Below are 20733 nucleotides of genomic sequence, written 5' to 3'. Positions count from 1 at the left end.
CTCTTTTTTTTTTTTTCATCCCTTCCTCCGAGTTCAGTGCTGTAAGCCAAGCAGCCAAAGAAACAGAGAGGTAGAGCTTCTTTCAGTTGCCACACACTTAATAAAGCAGAGCCCTGTGGTTTGTGAGAGGGCTTATGTTTTACGAGTAGGTTGAGCTGTTCTGCGTGGCAGAGTTACTCCTGGGTGGTGGTGGGCTGTCAGCACCTCCTGACTGGATGCTGTGGCTTCTGGGGGCTCGGATGCATGTGCGGGGTGTGCTCCTAGGCTGTGTTTGACCTTTATTTTATGAAAACGTGTGAGATGTGTAGCTTGAGGAAAGTGCCATATGAAGTGAAATCCTGTAGTGTGCGCTTGTTTTAATAATGATTTTTTTAATTACTTGGGTGCATTGATGGCAAGCTACTGACCTCCGATATTCAATATGTTAAAAGACAGTTTTGTCAGTTGGAAGGCAGACAGGAAAATTATCTGTTTTCCATGTGCCTCAAGCTACCCTGGGCAGACGCAGGCAGAGGCCCATGAGACTGCATCTTTGTATGTGCGCGTTGAGCTTTAAACAGCCAAGCAGCCCAGGTACAGTCAGTAGGACCATCTGTAGGCAGGACCTGTTCCTAAGGAACCTCCTGAAAAAACAGAGTAGACCAGGGTTCTGGAAGAAAGTGGTTTTCTTCAGATTTCATTCCGTTGTTTTAAATACAGTTTTGAAATGCAGAGGGATGCTGAGATGGACCAGGGGAAAGCACTCGTGCTGGCTGCCCCGTGCAGGGGAGAGTGGCTGGGTCCACGCTGGGTCTCGCTTACCAATAGCAGTCCGTTCTGTTCACCTAACGCTGTGCAATTTTGGCATCACCGCGGTAGCAGGGGAAGGGCCAGAGACCCCAGTAGTTACCACTGCCTTTGTAAGTCAGGGCAACATCAGAACTGGCGAAATGCATGTGGAAAAGGGGCAGCGTTTTGGGCATCATGCTGGTGCATGGAACAGAGGGCACCACACTCCCCAGGCAGATCCTGCCCTGCTGAGAGTTTGTTGGTTTATGGTGTGGGTAGGAACCCCCCTACATTTGTGTGTTTGGGATGAAGCTGTGCCCTTGCCTGTGGCTGAGGAGCTGCCAGGGTCGCTGTGCTGTGGCCGACTTCTCAGCAATGTCCACATGGGTCACAGGAGCATGTTTTGGTTGCAGTTAAGATGGACAGGAGAGGAGACCTCTCTAATGATCTTTTGAGTGCTGCTCTGATGCCTGCTTTCTGTTTGTCTCTCGTTTCAGCTGACTGGGATTATTCAAGGCATGGTGGATGGGCAGCCGAGCCTCCAGCAAGTGCTTGAGGTAGGCAGAGTAACCTTTAGTTCCTGAACTCTGACCTCTGGTCCTGTTGTCCGCTCTTCATCTCTTTCCCTGCACCCTCCCCTTGCTGAGAATCGAACCGCGTAATTTGACTATGATTACAGCTTCATTAGAATAACATTTGCTGTCACATTGGTGACACGCTGCTGAGAGTATTGAACCATTGATCTGTCATCTCCAGCTGTTCATGTCAAGGGTGCTGACAAGATATCCAAACTCCTGCCAGTAGATAGGAGAAGAGGCGATTCTTGCTTGAGCCAGTTTTAAAGCACCAAGACATTGCTCGAGACCACGGCTCTGGGAGCTTCTGCCTTCATTTTCTGACCCCTCCCTTAGCCCTTTATTAAATTAATTTTTTCTACCTATTTAAATGCTCAATAATACATGTACTATAGAAAGAAAATGCCTCTAAAATCTAATCTGGAGGATGTGCGAATGCAGATATAGCCCTAATAATGCCATCTGCTTAATGTTGAATTCCTACAGCATTTAGGGCTTAATTAGCTTGGAAGTATTTCTCCATCAGTATCTTTGTTGGTAGTCAAATAGTGAAGGAAACCTCCTCAAGCAGAGCCCGCTTGGGCTGCAGGTTGCTGTACGATGCATCATCTCTGTCAGGATTTCCACTGCTGTGTTACCTAATTGTTCCTAATCAGAATAATTGCAACAATTGCTTATGTGAGGAAATCAAATTAAAGGCTTTAAAATCCTCTGTGGAGACAGCACTTCATGGGCGCTCACATCAGGGAGTTTAGAAAGGTTATTGCTGCTGTCCTTCACTCCGGGGAGCCTCGTGCGGGGCTGGCTGGAAGATCCCGGCAGCCCACGGGAGGCCGAAGCGTGGCTGAGGGGCTGAGCGCTGCTCTGGGGAGAGCTTTGCTCCAGAGGGTTGTATGATCGGTCACAGAAAGAAGCGCTGTCCTCTGCCGGAGAGGCTGCAGCCGTGACACGAGGCCAAAGACGGTGCTCTGCAAAGGTGACATCTTGCATCCATGCAAACCCCCACCTGGTGCTCTCCGGAGAGCAGTAGCAGCGGTGCGTGTCCGTGAGCATACGGATACCGGTGCCTGCTTCCCCAGGAGGGAGAGCCCTCTTTGCCTTGATGGGTGAGTGTACATCGTTGCTAGAGCATTATGGAAAATGGTTCATTCTGTTTCTACAGGAGCTTCTTAGAGTGTGGAAACGTTTCTGTAGATTTACTTTTTTTTTTTATTTGGACCGAAAAGACGTTCATACCACAGCATGTTTCTAGCTTAAAATGAGATTTGGGTCAGGCAGCTTCTGGGGCATGGTAGTTTATTCAGGAGTGGAAGGTGTCAAGTGAGGGAAAAGAGGAGGGATTTCTCTTGTTGAAGCACTGGAAATGCTGCTACTGAGGCTGCATAATAGCAACTGATCGCCAGTCACCTGCCCCTGCAAGATTTTGGGCACGTCATTTGCTAGTTCTAGCTGGATAAGTGTCTGTGCAGGGGTTTTAGTCTAGGTTAGTTCTTCCTGGTTAATCCCCGAGGTGGGTGTGTGTCCTCCAGATTAACGTGGCCCATTTCTGAAGTGGATCCAGAACAGCTGTTCCCATAGGAAGTTGATCAGAACAGTGGATTTACTTTAAATCCACACTGTACCCTGAACAACCACCTCCTCAGAACTGTAAGAAGGAAAGAGAGACCCAGCCTGGAGAGGAACGGGACAAAGTGTGGCTTTGCTTGTTACTGTGACACAATGCCAGTGTGTGCCCAGCCCTTCCCTTTCTCCTCCTCTCCCATATCCCCTTGGAGCTGTATGAATCGGAGCATGTGAGAAATGCTGTAGGTGAGGGTGCTGTCCAAGGATGCCCGTGTTTTTTCCTCGCTGGAGGGGACACAAGTTACGTTCACAGTGAGCCCATTTGGTGCAGGGAAAGGAAAAGCGGAGGAGGAATGCCGGGTAACGGCATAGTTGTATCGTCCCGTTAACGCTGCACAACTTCCATCCCTCCACAAACAGAGCTGCTGCCGTGTCTGATAAGATCATCTCTGCTCTGGTTGCCTGATGTCTCCTATCAGAAATCTTCAAAGGTCCAAACGTGCTGTTGTCGAGATGGCAAGCAAAGAGAGAAGAGAGAGAGGGAGAGGGTGGATAAGATCACAATTTTCTTCTCTCTTGATTGCAAGCAGCTTATCTGAGTTTAACTGTTGTGGCTCGGCCTGTCTCTGCAAAACTCATCCCCTTTTCTTGCCTTCCTTTCAGAGGGTTGACGAGTGGATGGCGAAGGAAGGCCTCTTAGATCCCAGCGTCAAGTCGATTTTTGTGACCTGTGGAGACTGGGATTTGAAAGTGATGTGAGTATGGAACGGGAGGGAGATTTTTCTGGGCTTTATTGCCCCACGCTTGCCCGTAGTGCCTGTGTCTTTGTCTTTACAAGCCTCCAACCGTCTCCAATCTTTGCTTCTTAGGGAAATTGTTGTTTGCTATGTGTAATTGGGAGTGGAGGGTTGTTTCTTAAACAGGTAGGTGCTGGGCACAGTGCAAGATCACTGCCTAGGATATTCCCTATAGCGAATGAATCCTTTCAGAACTCCAAGAAAGGTTTAAACTAGAGCTTTGTGATGTTTTCCCTTTTGTCCAATATACATTCCAAAGGAATGGATATTTCTGAGCGCATACGTGGAGCTCTGTTTCTGTGCACCCAGTCCTTACAAGACTTCAGCATGCAAGGCTTTCTCTCTGTCATCTTGGCACACTAACTGGATGTGAATCACAGAGAAGTCTTTGGAAAGACAGTACAAGCCAAGTCTGGCTCGCTTCATCGGTGTTCTTATCGTTAAGGTCATCTTCAGCAGCTGGGTGACTGTACCTGGAGAGTACCAGGTGGGGAGCTGCACTGGGATCTGCAAGTGTCTGTGTGTGTTTTGTTGTGAAAATAGGTAGACTACCAACATAAAAATGTTATTTAAAAAACCTGAGTTAAACATCTAAAAATTAGATTAGTCTAACTGGTAAGGTGTTTGCAGATCAGCGTCATACTGTGCTGAATTTATTTGGGTTCCTGTAATCTCGCTTCAGCTTTTCATTTCCTCGGAGCACTGGGTAAAGTCTCCTGTTGTTACCACACTGGTAAAGCATGGGTTTGACACATCGATGCTAAACTGACATCCACAACTCGTTAGTAGTGTTACTTGGTTTTTCTGTGTGACATTGGTTTCCCCAAGTCAGAAGCCTAAATAAACTGCACACGTCCTGGGAGCAATCAGCACCAGTTCTTCCCTGCAGAGTGAGCTTTGTAGAGTGGCAGCTCCTTGCCTCTTCTTGGTGTGATTAGCGAGACATGAGATATGAGGACCAAAGCAGCAGCACAAGCGCTAGTGGAGATGAGACATTTGCCGTGCTCCGGACAGGAGTGTGGTGTGCGAGCTTTTCAGTCAAAATCTGTGTCTCTGCTGGGGCCGTGTCCAGAGCTGGTGTATATTGCCAATTCTTACGTTACTGGTTTAAATTAAGAGCGAGGCTTGTTTTTCTTTATATGTTATGCTTAAACTTTTATTAGAGACCAGCACAGAGACAGCTGCAGGGATGTGCTAAACTTCTGTTTCTCATCTGTTCTCTTTTCTCAGTTCTTTATTCCTGTATTGCTGTTCTGAGACTCCAGTTTACTACTTTTGGTGATGGTTGTGAGGAACGGTTACCTGTGCTCAAAGCCCATCTTTCCATCACCATCACAGTGGGATAACAAGGTTCCCAAATAATGACATCCTAACTTGGTCTCTGTATGGAGTGGGCAACTTTCTGGATGGTTTGTGGATTTTTGGGTTTTTTTTTTTTGCTTAAGAGCTCTACAGTGGGCAAATAGACGTAAAGATGAGCCCTGTTTCTGTTGAGCCATAGGGGTTGTGGGGTGAGCTGAGTCAGCAGGACTTGCAGTTCTGGAGTTGAGATAACTCAGTTCACCATTTGCAGTGGTCTCTCGCATGGGTTGTGCCTCACTAGTCAGCTGGAAAAGAAGACTCCACTCCTGGCCATGAGGTTCCAGCGAGTGGTTCATTTTTCCCTATTCCTTTTAAAAAATTTTTTTAAACCATTAACTTCAGAATTCAATCCTGAAGCATCTCCAGGGCAAAGCAGAAAATACATTTCGTGTTTCCAGCCACATGGGTAGCGGGAGTCTGGCTGCAGCCGCTCGGTGAGTAGCACATCACACCGCTCCGTCGCCGATTGGGTGCAGCAGCGTGTAGCGTCACATCTGATTAGTGCCGTGCCAGTGAATGAGGCTTGAGTGAGGACTCCCTGCCAGCTCTGACTTGTCTCATTTCCCATTACTTTTATCCGTCACCACAAATGCCGAGTCTCCCTCCTGAACTAATTAAGTTTGCGTGTGTTTAGACACATTGCCAAATAGGGTTTAGCAAAGCAGAACTGAGCATCTCTTTTTAAAGAGGGAAGGCAGAGAGCCGAAACAAGGCTGCTCAGACAGGGAGATGGAGCCTCAGAGATGTGGAACATCTAGGAGGTATTCCAGGGAATCACCCGGTGCTTCCCTACAAGACTTGCGGTGTAGCCGGTGCACTTTGCTACCATGTGGAGACCACATGCTGGGCATGGAAGACTCTGGGGCAGTGGGAGGGGAGGTGGTGCTGCATGTCCACATTTGGAGGAGTGTGTTGGTGGAAGCATTGCATGGTAGAAACCCCGCTGGGTTCCAGAGGAATTCAGGACAACAAAATGAGTGCAGCACTTCCTGGTTTAGGGAGTGGCAACTTGAAGCAGGTCCATTCTTAACTCTGCTGCTTCTTTTCTCAGCTTTGTTAGTAACGACGGGTGCTTGCACAGCTCCCCATGAAGCAAGCTGTGGTCCTCTTACCCAGTGTCTCATGTAGTTTGGAGTTCCTGTCTTCTGTTCTCCTGAGCTGGACTGTTGGTGGGAAACCATGCAGCCTTGTTCCTGGCTTCTCCGGCAATGTCTTGGGCATTTAGTTCAGCTTCTGTCTGCATGTGCTGCTGAAGAGGTGAGGCATGGTATCTTCTGGACAGGCCTGTCTACTGTGGGTGTTTCCAGCAGGTTCCACTGGTAGGTGCCAGGGCACTGGGAGGCACAGTGGGGTGAGCAAGCTGCATGAGAGGTAGTGGCTGGAACAAAGAGAAGGAACATATGAGCCTGTCGGTGGTAGATGTGGGGACAAGGTGAGCAAATAGCCCTGTCGAAGCCAGAAGTTGCAATATTTGTAGCACTCCTAGATCAAAGAAAAGCACCAGAGGAGTAGCAGTTGTCAAGGTACTGCTTTCTGCTGGTGAGTGTCTAGCACTATGTGAGTCTGCAAGATTCAAGATGGAAACAGCTGCTAAAGGACCTCCAAAGCCTCTGCTTGGCTCGAGGATCTTCAGGGAATCAGGCACTGTGTGGCTGAAGACTTGATTTCTCTTGAACACTGGAGCTTTCTTGGAAGATCACAGAGCTGATTGTCTGTCTTCCCTCTGGCAATAGGGAGCATTAGTCACAAGGAGCTGGTTGCCCAGAAGAGGACACCAAGCATCTGGGAAGGGCTTATGGAGGTTCAGCATGAGACAAGGTCCTTGTCCATGCCACCAAAGGCTGCGTCAGGGGCATCATACACCATCAGAAGGAGAGTCCCTGTTGGAGGGATTTGGTGGCTGCTGGAGACAGCCCCTCACGCAAGAGGGCTCAGAAATGGAGCGCTGATCCTCTACTGACTGCGCTTGGATCAGCCGGCTTTCAGCGCTCGGTGTGTGTGAACCAGGCTGGAGTCGAGGAGACAGCAGCTCTTCTGCCACCCCTCCCCTTCCCTCTTGTTAAGATGCAATTTCTTTAATGAGGAAAGCCCCTTGAGTAGAAACATCACCTTTCTGAAGGCTTGTCCTGACAAGGCAGTTCAAGCCGACAGAGTCGCATATCAACTTCAGCAAATATCAGTCACTCATTACAGAGACTCTTCTCCCCCCACCCCCCAGCAACACCCCTCGTTCCCAGACAAGGGAATGAATCACACTCCTGCTCTTGAATACATCATGACAAGTCGTGGTTCTAATGAGAGAGGGCCATTCATTCTGGGTGGAAGGTTCCCTGTGTCGACACAGAAATGTTATTAATTAAAGAGAGCTACCTGAAGCAAAAGATGAAAGGAGCACCAGACCTGCCAAGCTAACGTATGAGTGGGGATACAGCCTCGTTAGACACACGGTCCTAGGGCCTCCAAGTGCTCAGCAGGAGGATTCCTTTAGCCTGTTGCAAGGAGATATCCTCCAAGTTTAACAGCTCCAGATGGATTCAAATACCTGGCGTAGTCTGCTTCAGTGCTTGGACCTCATCCTGCACCTAGGATGGAACTGCCACTAGTCATTAAGCAAATTGCATTGATATGGCATTGGGTGGTGAGGGTAACGTGCCTCTGAAGGGCTGAGGGAGCTGCTGACTGCAGGAGGCAGTTGTAGTGGAAAAGAGGGTACTCGTGTCTGCCAGAGTTGAGCCCTTGTGATGTAAGCTCTTCAGTTTGGTTTATCTTTGACATCTGAAATGTCAAATTGCCTCCCTTCATGTATGGAACTGGTTTGCCTGCTCTTAAGCACAATGTGAATTAAATCTTGGCAACCGAAGAAGCGTTTTTACTGCATGCTCATAGCTACAGAGCTGGGCCATGGTGAGGTTAGGTGGTATGCCTGTGGTTGTGCGGACAGGCAGAGGTGGAGAAAGGAGCTGAAGCTGCACGTGCTGAGTCTCAGACCTGCACCTTAATGTCAAGAGCATCAGTGAATCCTCCTTCTTCTTGTTTTGGATCATTCTGCAAATGCATTCAACATACGTAAAAATGCACATAGGCTTTGATCTGTGTACCTCTGACATGAAGATGCTTGTACTGCAGTTACTGCGGCTGATCAGAACGTGCTAATTTATGTCTTTACAGGAAACTACTGCTCAGAAGTTTTTTATTTTCTTAAATAAGTGTTAAAAGGCAAGTACTCTCTAATATAGTGATAAAACACAGTGAAGTGTCTTGAAATGTTTATAGCCCTTGGTGCTCTTCCTAGGTTGCATATTAGTAAATTCTGAGCAGTAAATTAGACCGTTGCTTAATTTTATCTTACTGTTTTAATTCTTTCTTTGCAAGTTACACAGACTAGGAGGATGCTTGCCTTCTCAGACCAGCTCCGAGTGTGGCAATGGGTTGGTCTTTCCAGCCTCCTGTCCTGGAGGCTTGGTTTGAGATCAGCCTTAGGTCATGAATGAAGAAGGATTGATGGTGTTAGTGTCCCTTGTGCATGCTGTTCTTTATCACAGAACTGGGAGGGGGCTGGTAGCCTCTGCTGGGGGGAGAAATTGCAGACAGCCACTGAATGAAGTGAATGGGACTGTTTGAGTAGCCATGGGAGGAGACAGGAGAAGGCATAGATAGGGTGGACTGCTTGGATGACAGCAGGGCAGGAGGTATGTTCAGAGGGTAGCTTTGAGAGTAACAAGAAAGAGCTGGTAATGGAAAGATAACATAGTGATCTGTGTTTAAAAATAATAAAAAAAATCCTTTCCAACTAAGATCTTTGGATTAACTTGTCGTTATTGCTTTTAGTGGGGATCATTTTGCTGACCAAGCCTATGGTGTCTCTCTTCACATGGTTACATTGGCGGAAGGGAGAGGGTGGTGTGAACTACAGTGCAGGGATGGGACTGAGTATCCAGGGTCAGGAACCTTTCAAGTCTGCTTTGCTGATGGAGTCGTTCATGTAATTACATCCTAAAGTGCTTTGCTGGAGCTAAGCAAGGCAGCCTCATGAGCACGCTCTTCTCTAGCATTTACAGGGAGTAGCACTGACCCCATTCACTTCTGCGACCCTGCAGTCCAGCTTTTTGTTTTTAAAGGAGATTATATCACTTATGCAAAATAAATTTTGGATTGTAAGGTTCCCCCTCGGTTCACTTTTATTTAAAAGGAATACAGTGCACTTGACTTTTGTTATTCTTCTGCAGCGGTTCCTCTGGCTGTCTGCTGTTCTTGCTTTTGTTTGAAATCCATGTGTTGCATGAGCTTCTGCAAGTTATGTCGTCTGAGATGTGTGACTCTGGGAATGCCTTTGTGTTAAACTTTGGACATGAAATCTGCATGCATAGGGATCATCATGCAATGGACTATCACTTTCAGGTCTGCTACTTGTCTGGCGTGTTATAGCAAAGACATTTGTCATAGTCAGGGCTGTAGTGGCCACAGATTTATTGAGCTGTGATGCCTGACGCACTCTGGAGAGCACGGACTCTGCTGTCTGGGAATTAGGACCAAAGAAGTTGGAAACAGCATGAAAGATGGTCCAGAAATTTGGAATAAATTTACAGTGTAGGAGGGAATGAGACAGGCATTGCATCAAGTACTGCATTTCCCATACTGAACTGCTGGGATGGGGTACTGAATGGAGAAGGTGGATTTTCCATTCCTGGGTAACTTAACTCAAGCTGCATTTGGAAACAGTCACACTGAACTGAATGCGAGCCATTGGTCTTGGTGTCATCTGCTCATACAGTAAGGAACCATCATTTCCTCTGCAGCAGGAGTCGCTAAGGTGAATTCCGTGTCCAGTGTTACAAGGAATTCGGGCAAAACAGTTTCAAACTCAATGATCTATGAAGAGTATTTGGTAAAATCACACACTGGCCACTGTCTGTATGAGAGAACCCTCTAATAGCAGCCTAACATCGTGGTTATCCTGTGCCCCTGGGAAACTGAAAAGCTCGTTGGCTTGGGGACTGCAGAGGATAAACCACCGGAGGGCTGTGTGCCATCTGAATTTTGTTGTCTGCGGCATGTGTGAAAAATAGGATTAGCTTCATAAAGTGTGAATTTCCTTTATTACTTCAAAAAGCTTAATTTTTCTAGTGTTAGACAGCCATAGTGTTTCATGCTGGGGCTAAAATGTCAGCTGTCTCCCTTTGGATCTCAGCTCTTCTTAGTTCCTAGCTGAAGCAAAGCAGTTGTGTGTTGGTACCAGTGCTGCCCTCCCAGTGGCTTGGCTGGAGTGATGCTCTCATGGCTTCTCTGCTTAGAGAGCTCTGCTTGAAAAATACTGCCAGCCTGGGAGCAGCATCCTTCCCCTTTCACTTGCTCTATTCAAGCTTTGTGTGAGTCGGTAGCTTTCTTGAAAGCATTTTATTTTGTTTGCATGTTTGTTTCCTGTTGGGAGCCATTTTCCTGGATGGGTTCCCTTTCCTCCTGAAGCTCCTGGCTGGCAAAGACCTACTGGGCCATCTTGAGGTCATCCCTGGTATTTTCCCTCCAGCGTATTCTCATGTGCCTTGTCCAGCAACTCTCTGTATCCTGCGGAGTGGATGTCTGGGTGTGTGCTGGACTCTCAAGAGGACACTGGAGCTGCAGACCAGCTTTTTGAGCTGGGTCCATTCTACGCCGGCGTTGGCATTTTCTGTGTGTTTGGCCAGGCTGCTGCCCTCAGCCTTGCACCTCAGAGATGGTGTCTTGTGCTCAGAGATTGCTCTGGACCGGGTGTTAGCAATGGCGTGAGGCACGTGCAGGTGGTTCTAGAAGAAAGAACAGAATAGAGGAGTTGGGAGGTAAGAAGACTGAGGAAGCAGTGCAGTGTGCTGGCAGGGCTGTCCGTGCGAAGCTCGTGCTGCCCAGGACTTGATCCTGCCTTGGTCCCAACAGCTTTGTCTCCCTCTCTTCAAGCGAGGCTTTCTCCTCCCCTCTGCCCAGCACCTGTACTCTGGGACACCCTTCAGCTTCTCTCTGTAGGTGCCTCTTGGCCATCTCTAATTTCCCTGCTTCGTTTTTTTCCATCTGGGTGTTGAGCCAGGTGTCGGTGCTGACCGTGGGCCAGCGTGCCGGAGGTGCCTGGGCACCGGCTGAGCTCAGCTCCTTGTCCCTGCCTGGAGTCACGTGTGTACCCTGCAGACTGGGAGGAGGCTGGTAGGAGGTTGCCAAGACCTCTCCTCCAGCTCGCTGTGCTCCCAGCTCTGAAGAGAACTGTTACATTTTATGGACCATTTAGCTTCCCAATGGTGATCCTAATTCTTCACAGCATGTATGTGCCATTTCTTTGGTTATTAAAAGGACCCCTGAAAAGGAGCTGCCCTCTGAGTCAGTGCTCTTCGATGCAGTTAATTGCAGGAGGGTTTTGCTTAGACTGTGAGGCTTAATATTTCCAAACTCTTCCTGTGCTAAGAGGGTGAATTAATGCCCAGTTCTCCCCGTGGCTACAGGGACTGACCCTTGTCTGTCGTCAGTAAGCACGTGGGGGAAGAACGCTTCTGCTGGGAGTAACTCGAACTTTGAATTGCTCTGGAGGAAGTCCGCTTGCTTTCTGCGCAGAGATCAGGGGCGCTTTAAGGGCTGACTGGCCAGGCGTCTCGATCTTTCATCCCTATATCCTTGTATTGTGTGACACTTCAGGTGCCAAACTAGCTTCCATTCCTTGGGGGCACAAGCAAGCTCCACTCTCACTGGGAAAGGAGCGATTACCTCGACCTGACACATCAGCCGAAGGATGGATGGCTGCGGTTGCACAGCAGGTGCGAGAAGGATGGATGGGAGGTGGTTCAAGGGGAGGTTCTTGTCAAGTCACCGCGCTGTGTATGAGAAAACGGAGATGGCAAGCCATTAGGCTGTGTATTTCAGGTGTGAGGAAGCTGCCGAGGTCCCCTGGCATTGCGAAATGCCGAGTGAAATGTTACTGCCACGCGGAGCACAGCGGTGTGTCGGAATTAATGAGACTGGTGTAGGGAGAGCACACGTGGCCGGTCCGGAGGGTTAATGTGTGCGAGGGTGATAGGCTTAGGCAGGGTTTTGTCGTCTGGGTTGCTGTGCTTGGGAAGCGTGGTCTAATGGCAAGACCACATGAAAAGAAATCGGAGCTGGCAAGGAGAGCAGTAAAAGTCATCAATTGCCGAAGTTTTTTTGCATTTGCTGCAGGCCTGAAGCAAATCGCTGGCTTAAGGGGCTCTGAGCACCTGAGTCTTGCACTGGATTTACAGGTAAGGTGAAATTAGGAGGGGGCTAAATAATTAATTCCTCTTGCTGTGACCAGGATGAGGGATGATTCTGACTTGCCACTTCTCCTCAGAAGTTTCTTCAGAAGCTGGTAAGGACTCTGGTTGTGAAACCCGGGAAGCAAAGAGGATCCCTGGGTGCCTGACAATTCCTTTTCTCTGCTGGTTCTTTCTAGCAGGCAGCCTGGGGCTGCCTGTCTCTTTGTTAAGAGAGTGACAGCAATGTGACACCGTGAAAATAATTACTAACAAATCACGGTGGTGACTGCAAACAGCTCGCTGTCTTCAGAGGCATGTCAGGGAGCATTAGAGCAGGGCCGTGGGAGCGGCAGAGCGGCTAGGGGCTCTTTCTCTGCTCTAGGCTGAGGGAAGATCTTCGGAGACCTTTGGCGCCTGCCACCCCTTCTCGTTGGCTTTTTCTTTCTTTCCTTCCTTCCCTGCCTTTGACATCAATAATTAAGCCCACTAATTGCAGAGTGAGTTCAGGAAAGCTGCGGATGGTAAGACTGGGCTTCTGACTTTCCTGGATTCAGCAACCAGCCACAGAGCAGCAAAGGAATTTCTGGAGGAGTATTGTGGGCAGAAGCACATCCAAGCTGTGTTTCCTGTCTTACAGCTCTTGCGTGCTGCTCTAGGCAGGAATGTTTGTTAGCAGTGTGCCCCTAGGAATTCATGGGCTGCTGGTACAGTTGGAGAACGGCCTGTGTCCTTGTCCTCAGGAGCCTCCAGTCTCGGTGAACTTGAAAGTAGGTTTGTATTTGTGCAGAGCATCATGGCAAACATGCTGTCAACTGGCATCTCCAGAAAAAAAAAAAAACTGGGCAGAGGAACGAGAGGTCCTTCCAGGATGCAGTAGAGATGATGCCAATCAGTGTGGCTGAAGCTGCAGGTGAAGATGATCCTTCAGAGAATAAATGGCAGACTGGTCACGGGTGAAGAAGGTGGATGGTACCAAACAGAGCAGCTGGGGAAATCTCTGCAGGGATGAGGCCCCTGTGGCTGCGTCGGAGTAGGGACCCTTCTGCAGAGCTACACAGACAGCGTCTGAGGGGAAGCTCTCTATAAAACCTCTAGTTATATTGCTATAAAGCTCCCTCCAAATGGGGGGTCTAGCAGAGACACTGATAGGAAGCTGCAAAGCAGCTGCTGGCCGAAGTGTCCTTCAGCAGCAGTGATAATTTAACCCCTGGGCAGCCTTTTGGAGGGGAGCTCGCAGCCTCCCCTCCTTGTTCTCCGTGGTATTTCAGCCTCCGGTTTGCGAATGGGCTTTGCTGCCTGGCAGTAGCCTGGGCAGAGGAGTGCCCTGCAAGGGGACACAGAAGGTGTGAGTGGGAGCCCGCTCCCAGGTGCCTGCTCCACCGAGCAGCCCCCTTCCCCATGCACCTAGTTACTCAAGTGATTTTCCTGACTGTCACATCTGTAAATAATGTTGCTGGCGTATCCAGCTAGATGCAGAGTGGCGATGGAGGGGGGAGGGCCGGTGCTGAGGGCGGCTGTAACAGCCCCTCTCCCCGACTCATACAATATTTATGCGGGGCTGGGAGTCGGTGGCACTGACCTTCGGGTCGTGCTGTTAAACAGCTCCCGCAGCCCCTGCATCCTAATTGCTGCACTTGTCCTTTGCTCTGGAGGATTCACTGCTCCTTCTCTCTGGCGAAGCAAATACTAATGGCAGCTTGCGCTTGGAGGAGGGGAGCGGTTCCTTCCCCACAAGGAAAAGACGAACTTGTTTCCCCTTGTGCAGATGTAATTTGCAGCTGCACGGAAACCTGCGCTCAGGCCCTGGTACCCGACGTGCCGAGCTCCCCGCTGCTGCCAGCCCAGAGCCTGCAGAGCTGCTATGCACATAATTTTGGGTCGTGTATCATCAGAGGGGTTGGGGAGGGGGTTCATCTCATCCCGCTGGCTCCTTACAGGATTTCTGTCTTCCCCTTAGTGGGGAGAAGGAAGAAGAGGCAATCACACAAGTCAGTTGAGAGAGCAGACCTGGATGGTGTGATGCCAGAAGGCAGCAGAAATGGTGCCAGGAAAGAAGAGGGGTTTAAACAGCGTCACAAGACAGAATGGCTTATTTTCTTGTAGATAAATGATCTGCTTCAGTTAGTGGGAAGAGAGGTGATGCAGAAGGCTGGAGACCCTCTGTGCGGGTGAGGGGCTCCTGCCCCCCCTTGTAAGCGGTACAGCCATGACTGGAAGTGGAGAGGCTTTTCACCTGGCTGTCGGGGGCTGTCAGCTGATTCAAATGGTTCAAGAAAGCCCAAAAGATAAAGCTCTTTGATTGCTAGAGCTGCCATGGCTTTCCCCCATGCCATTCGGACAGGCTCCCTCCTGCTTGGGGCTTCACGTCGGGTGGCTGCGAATCCAGTGACCTGACTGACCACCCACATCCCTTCTTGCTGCCTTCCTGAGTTGGCAGGTCCCCTTTGTGACTGGAAAAGTGCTGTTTAGACTGGAGACTAATGGCCTTTAAGTGACATGATTGTATTATGTTAAGCGTCTATAGGCTTTACCATTAGGCACTAAGCAGTTTATGACTCATAGCAGAGAAGCCCTTGTCCTGAAGAGTTTATACGCTAAATGGTCTGAACAGGCAAGGCATGGAAGAGGCAAGGTTTCCTCACCTGTCGCACAGCAAGTCTAAGGAAGGACTGGGGCAGGACGTGTCTTCTCAGTCCTAGAGCAGTGCCTTGCTCTAGGTCTTGCATACTCCAGTTTCCTGGGGAGAAATACTTCTGCAATGGGAATTGTGCGGTGGGAGGAGAGGCACATTTAATTTTAGCTTAATTTTTGTGTGTGTTTTGGTTTTGAGGGGGCTTAGACACGATGCACTGTGAGTGCATCCATTGCATCAGATATATTCCCTTACTCAGTGCATTTCTGCAGCAGGAGTCTGGCTCTCTCTTAAAACAGCCTAGTATGCAGAGGACTAGGCGATTACTAAATCAGTGTCTGTATGAAAGACTTCATAAGAGACCATACAGACGGAGAAAGGACACGCTTTGTGTAATCAGGCTCAGCTGCAGAGTGAATCACAGAATAATTTAAATAGAGATCTCTAACTCAGCCCCCTGCTAAAAGCAGAGCTAACTTCCAACTTAGATCAGGTTGCTCAGGGTCTTCTCCAGATGAGTTTGAATGTGTCCAGGGGAGGAGATTCCCCCACCAGTCTATTTCAGTGCTTTATTACCTGCACAGTGAAGAGTTTTTCCTGATGACAAAGTGGAAGTTCACCTGCTGCAGCCTGTGGTCATGACGGGTGACTTCCGTGGAGAACATACCTGTGTGGTAGATGTGCACAGTATCCAATTTTGTACACTCCTATTCATAAGATGCTGTATAATGTATTCAGTAAGCAGATGGACTGTGACAGCAAGCTTGCATGTAGAAATCTGGTTTTAAGGTGTTTTCATAGTGTCAAGTTCCCACGACTTGGGGGGCTGACCTCAACCTTGGAGACTTTCCAGTTTCTCTTTCCTTGGGACCAGTGTGATACATTTCTGATGTCAAAGGGAAGTCCACACAGTTGTCTTCCCTGCCTGGAAGGGCTGGTGAGAGCATTTGCTCTACCTCTTCACCAATTTGGAGGGCTCAGTGTGGAGGAGTGCAAAACTTCTGCCTGCTACATTCCTAATCTCAGCTGAACTGTGGAGCCAGCAAGCTCTGGTTTCCTGCATGGTAATTAAGTAGTTATTTAAAAATCAAAAGGCTCAATTCTGATCCTACTCTCACTGGCTACTTACTAAGACCAGGTAGAGTTACTCCAGATTTACTCTCACATGCATAGCAGCAGAATCAGGCCCAGTAAATAGAGCTATGAATCTTTTTAAGAGAAGCTGTTAAGCGGTAGCACATAGATTTATTGTAGCATCATGTGTGTGCAATTGTTGATGAACATCTTCTGTTTGAGGCTGAATACCTGCTGTGTTACAGCCTTGCTTTTAATGTGGAGATAGCATCTCTGCCAGCATCTAGCTGACACACAGACAGATACCCATAAAAGGGCCAGATCTCGCGTGGTGTTAAATGCCTTCATGTTTCATTAAGGTTGATGGCAGTGGAAGGCACGCAGTGCTTTGCAGGACAAGCGAGTCACGACGAGCCGCTTGCCCTGTGTGCTTTTTGTGGCAGAATTATTTTCCTAGCGTATACATCGCTCTCATCGCAGTCTGGGGTAACAGCCTTTTCCATTCACAGGCTAGCTGCTTGGAGAGCATGGGTGTTGAGGTTCTCGCAAATTTCTTGGTACCCGGCGAAAATTTAAGAGATGGCTGGTAGTGTATGGTGGGTGATGGGTGTTCAGGCATTTCAGGCAATGCTGCTGTGAGTCCCAAGTGTTAAGACTTGCAGCTATTACCTTTTAAGCTTGCTAGGCAGGAACATGCCTGTAGAGAGAGAAAGCAGTGTTGTCCAGAATGGGCATCACAGAAAAAGAAAGGAAGGTCTGAAAGTGCCAGGTATTAGCCTCACTGCTTAGTCTGGGGTTTTTGGGCTCATTACACTAATCTAATTAAAGACTGATGGAAAAAAGATAACATACACTCCGGTGAAGGGGTTTGTGTGGCAACAGCTTTCCTTCCTGGGCAGATGGAATGGCCCTGGTTATCTTGTGCATCACCACACCTCCCCGGGCCCTGCAGACCCACTGGTGCCTCCACACGCCGTGGTGTGTGGTCTTCTCCTGCATCGTGTCTCTCTTATTACTAATGGAGCATGGATGCATTTTAGCTGCTGGTCAGCCCTCGTTAATATCCAGAGATGACAGGTTGACATTTGTAAAGAAGACTTGCATTGACCTTCATGTTGTGCATCGGTGCGGTTGCCATGCGGTGCCCTGTGCTGGATGCTTCCTCCTGCGCTGCCTCGGGAATGCATTTGTGTTAGCAAAGGGACCGACTGCTCTGTAACCCTTTGCTGCTGCCAGGAACACAGTCAGCGTGTTTGGATGTCTCTGCATCCCTCTGCCCATCCCAAGGACCGTTCCCTGTCGAGCCTCCATCCATCCCAGTGAACGAGACTGGGGGTGGGGTGTTGGGGTTGTACTCATGGCCCCTTGTGGAGGTTGTTATTTGGGTGCTGGGACCTTAATGAAAGACAGCTTCATGCCAACAGCGATGTCCCGTCTGCTTCCTTTTCCTGGCTTCTGTCTGAGGATGCAGCAGAAGAAATGGCTGCACTGCCCAGGCATCCCGAGTGCTGTCAGTCACCTGTCTCTCCCCCGACCCACCCCATCCCAGCTCGAGCCCTGCTGCAGCCCGCTCAGCAATGACATTTATTAACAGAGGGGGCTTTGAAAAAAGGCAGGCTGCTCCTGCAAAGGCTCCTCGCTCTAACTCCGTCTCCTCTTCTCACCAGCCCGTCTGAGGCAATGGCTGCTGGTGTTGAAATTCATTAGTGTTTCCTGACAGGCGATGGAGGCTTGCTCTGTCTGTTCCCGCTTCCCTGCTCTCATGTCCCTGCTTCACGCACGCTGATATTTAAAGCTGATGTGTGGCTCGTAGGCTTGTTGCACTGTGACAAGTTTGGAGGTGGTTGAGAGAACAGAGAGGGTGGAAGGAAAGCAAAGAGGGAGGGAGATGGGACCTGTCTCAGAGTTTCTGTGAAAGCCCAGGGCTTTTCAGACCTGTTCCAAAGGTATTGTCTTTCCACAGCTACTGCTTGTGAATTTTAAGTACAGCTGTGCTGGGGTGGTTTGTCCTGCACCGATGGAGGGCAGAGAGCAATGGTGCCATGGGTGTGCCCGGTGAGAGCGGGGTGCAGTTATCCAGCAAGGGTTCATCTGTTGGGAAACAAGGGCAGGTAGGCTGCTTCTCCGGCCCCTTGGCAGATCTGTGGGGCTGAGGAGTGTGTGAGTGGGGTGCCGGAGGTCTGGCAGGGGGTTCATCTCTCCATCCTTCACTTTGGACAGGAGCATGAGAGGAGACTGGCTCAGTTCTTGCCTCTTTGCACTGAGTGGCACGGAGACTCCAGTGCTGAGGAGGAGACATCTCTCTGCCAAAACTTTGGGTTACGCAGGAAAGCTGCTCCAGCTGAACTTGAATTATTGGGATGGGAGAGCTGGGGTCTGGGGGGAGGTTTGAGGTGTGGGTCAGCATGCTTCAGTTTCTGCAGGCTGTGGCAGAGCTCGGGCTGTGCTCTGTGCCCAGGATGCTCCGCTTGCGTGCGAGCACTGTGGCATCGCGCCGTTGGAGCCCTCCTGGCTTGGCACAGTGGTTTTGGCAAAGCCTGGCCAGGCTTTCTGCCCCTCTGTGGGGCGCTCTAGCTACCTCAGTGCTTTGAAGGAGGGTCTCCCAGCTTTGCATCCCCAGGCTGTTGAGCTCTGCTGCCTGAGATATCCTGTTTTAACCAGGTTTGGATCAACCCTAGACTGCCTCTTTGGCAGGGTGTGGGTTTACCTAAACTGCTTTAAATTCCTAGCTTGGCTCCAGCTGACACGAGGTTTGGTGCAGACAGGTGTGGCTTTCCCTGTCATGGTGCCGTTTCTCTGCTAAAACATCTCAGGTGCCTTAGCACAGGATGTTACTCCCTCGCTAGCTTTCTCTCTTAGGAGAGAGCACCCAAGTTTTATCCTTGGCCTGGCAGACATCCCACCCTACATCAAAATGGAGCAGCACCTCTGTGCCACATGGTCCAGAGCGATGCCTTGACCAGCCTTGCTTCGAACTAGAAATTTTTCACTCAGAGCGTGGTGAGGCACTGGAACAGGTTGCCCAGAGAAGTTGTAGATGTCCCATCCCTGGAAGTGTTCAAGGCCAGGTTGGATGAGGCTTTGGGCAACCTGGTGTAGTGGAAGGTTTCCCTGCCCATGGCAGGGGGGTTGGAACTAGATGATCTTTGAGGTCCCTTCCAACTCTAACCATTCTATGGTTCTATGATTCTATGAACTAAGGTGCAAGGCTGAGATGGTCTGACAGCTCCTCCTTTGGCTATCGCCTTGTTGCTGTTATGTGCTGCAGCATCTGAGCAGCTTCCTTCAGACTTCCCAGCCCTTCAGCGAAGGATTTTCAGGGTGGGAGCCTGCCTGCCCTCTCCTTTGCAGCCCAGTGCAGTGGGGTTGGTCAGGACACAATTAAAATGTTCTGCATCTCTTACAACTCCGGGTCTCCAGGGCATGGATTTTTTTGGAAGGCTGAGACCAAGTCTGTAGAAACTAAGATTTAATCTCCCTTTATCTTTCCCATAGAGAGACTTGTTCTTTTAGCTGTCTCGATATCAATACACTCAGTGTGTAGAAAGTGGCCCAATTTCTTTGTCTCCTGACATCCTGAACCCAGAAGCAGATGGACGTTAACCAGCTCTGATTAGTTGGGAGAATCAAGCATTAATTTTTTATATGCCAGGACCACCTGAGTGACGGAAATCAATTACAGCTGCCCCTCCTCCTTCCATATTAATGCGGTGGCTCTGAGCAGAGACCGAGGAACCTGTTGAAATGAGAAACCCCTATTTCTTAGTTTGACCCCCTAGATAATTAGGGTTAAATTGATATGCTATCGCACTGGTGACACATTTTATCTGCCTCTGTTTGTACAAGAGGATACAATAGTGGAGGAAGGACCAATTTGTGCCCTGCTCTAGCTAACCAGACCGAGATAAAAGGTGTCACTAGTACGATAACGTTCTTGCCTCATGCTCCTTTATTGTTGCTCAATTTGCCTTTTTTTTTTTTTTTTAATCCTGTTCTTTTTCTTTCAATACCCTTGGTCATATTTTAACTCCATGCCATCGCATAATGACGCCCTGCTAAATGTGTGTGGAGATAGGCAACTCTGGCTGACAGCCTTCCCTGATAACCGAATTCCAGCCCATCCATCACTAGGCTGCTCTCCTTAACTTAAGGAAAGTGATAACTAAAGCAAGGCCATTTATCACCACCGAGCTGTGCGCGTCTTGCTGCCTTGGAGAGAGCCGGCTTCAACGGGAGAAATGCAGCCATGTCACCTCACCTCCTATTTGCATCCCGTTCATCTCTGGGCCCCATTTGTCCTGCAGAGTGGAGGAGCAGGGATAGACTGAAATCAGAGCCTGGGGTGATTAAAACGATGCAGAGCTGCCACTGCTTACCACAGTCCAAGGAGGACTTGGACTTGCTTGACTGGCAGATGAGAGTGTGCTACCTGCCATCGCTTGCTCTTCTGTCCCAAGGGGACCTGTGTTTTGGGAGCAGGCAGAGGTTGTGTGCTCACATCTCTGCTGCTGGAAGGACTGACTTTACTGGAGCTGCATTGGAGGCTGGAGAATCCCATGGCCATTTTCAAGTTTCTCTCTACCAAGCACAGTAATACGTGAAGCCATGGCGTCTGGCTGATGAGGTGGTTTTGAGAGCCAGCAAGTAGTGAGAACTTCGGTGTGTGGGGAGGCAGCGAGACCTTGTTCAAAAGCTAGAAGGATCCCAGGATGTTGAATGCAGTGAAACATGCCGTC

General features: G+C 49.3%; 1 protein-coding gene across 4 annotated transcripts in view; it reads left to right on the top strand.

The window, feature by feature from the left end:
* ERI3 (ERI1 exoribonuclease family member 3) overlaps window positions 1-20733 on the top strand; it is a 132223-nt gene that overhangs the window by 29149 nt on the left and 82341 nt on the right. For 3 of the 4 annotated variants that reach the window (XM_086617391.1, XM_086617389.1, XM_086617392.1), the window contains 2 exons: window positions 1266-1325; window positions 3570-3661. In XM_086617391.1, coding sequence (XP_086473517.1) covers window positions 1266-1325; window positions 3570-3661 — 152 coding nt within the window. The remainder of the gene's footprint in view (window positions 1-1265; window positions 1326-3569; window positions 3662-20733) is intronic. The other variant, XM_086617390.1, reaches the window with a different exon arrangement.

This window comes from Tauraco erythrolophus, chromosome 10 (genome assembly GCF_009769465.1).
Source record: "Tauraco erythrolophus isolate bTauEry1 chromosome 10, bTauEry1.pri, whole genome shotgun sequence".
Lineage (NCBI taxonomy): Eukaryota > Metazoa > Chordata > Aves > Musophagiformes > Musophagidae > Tauraco > Tauraco erythrolophus.
The sequence above is the reverse complement of the archived record's forward strand: the minus strand, read 5'-3'. Positions and strand labels throughout refer to the sequence as shown.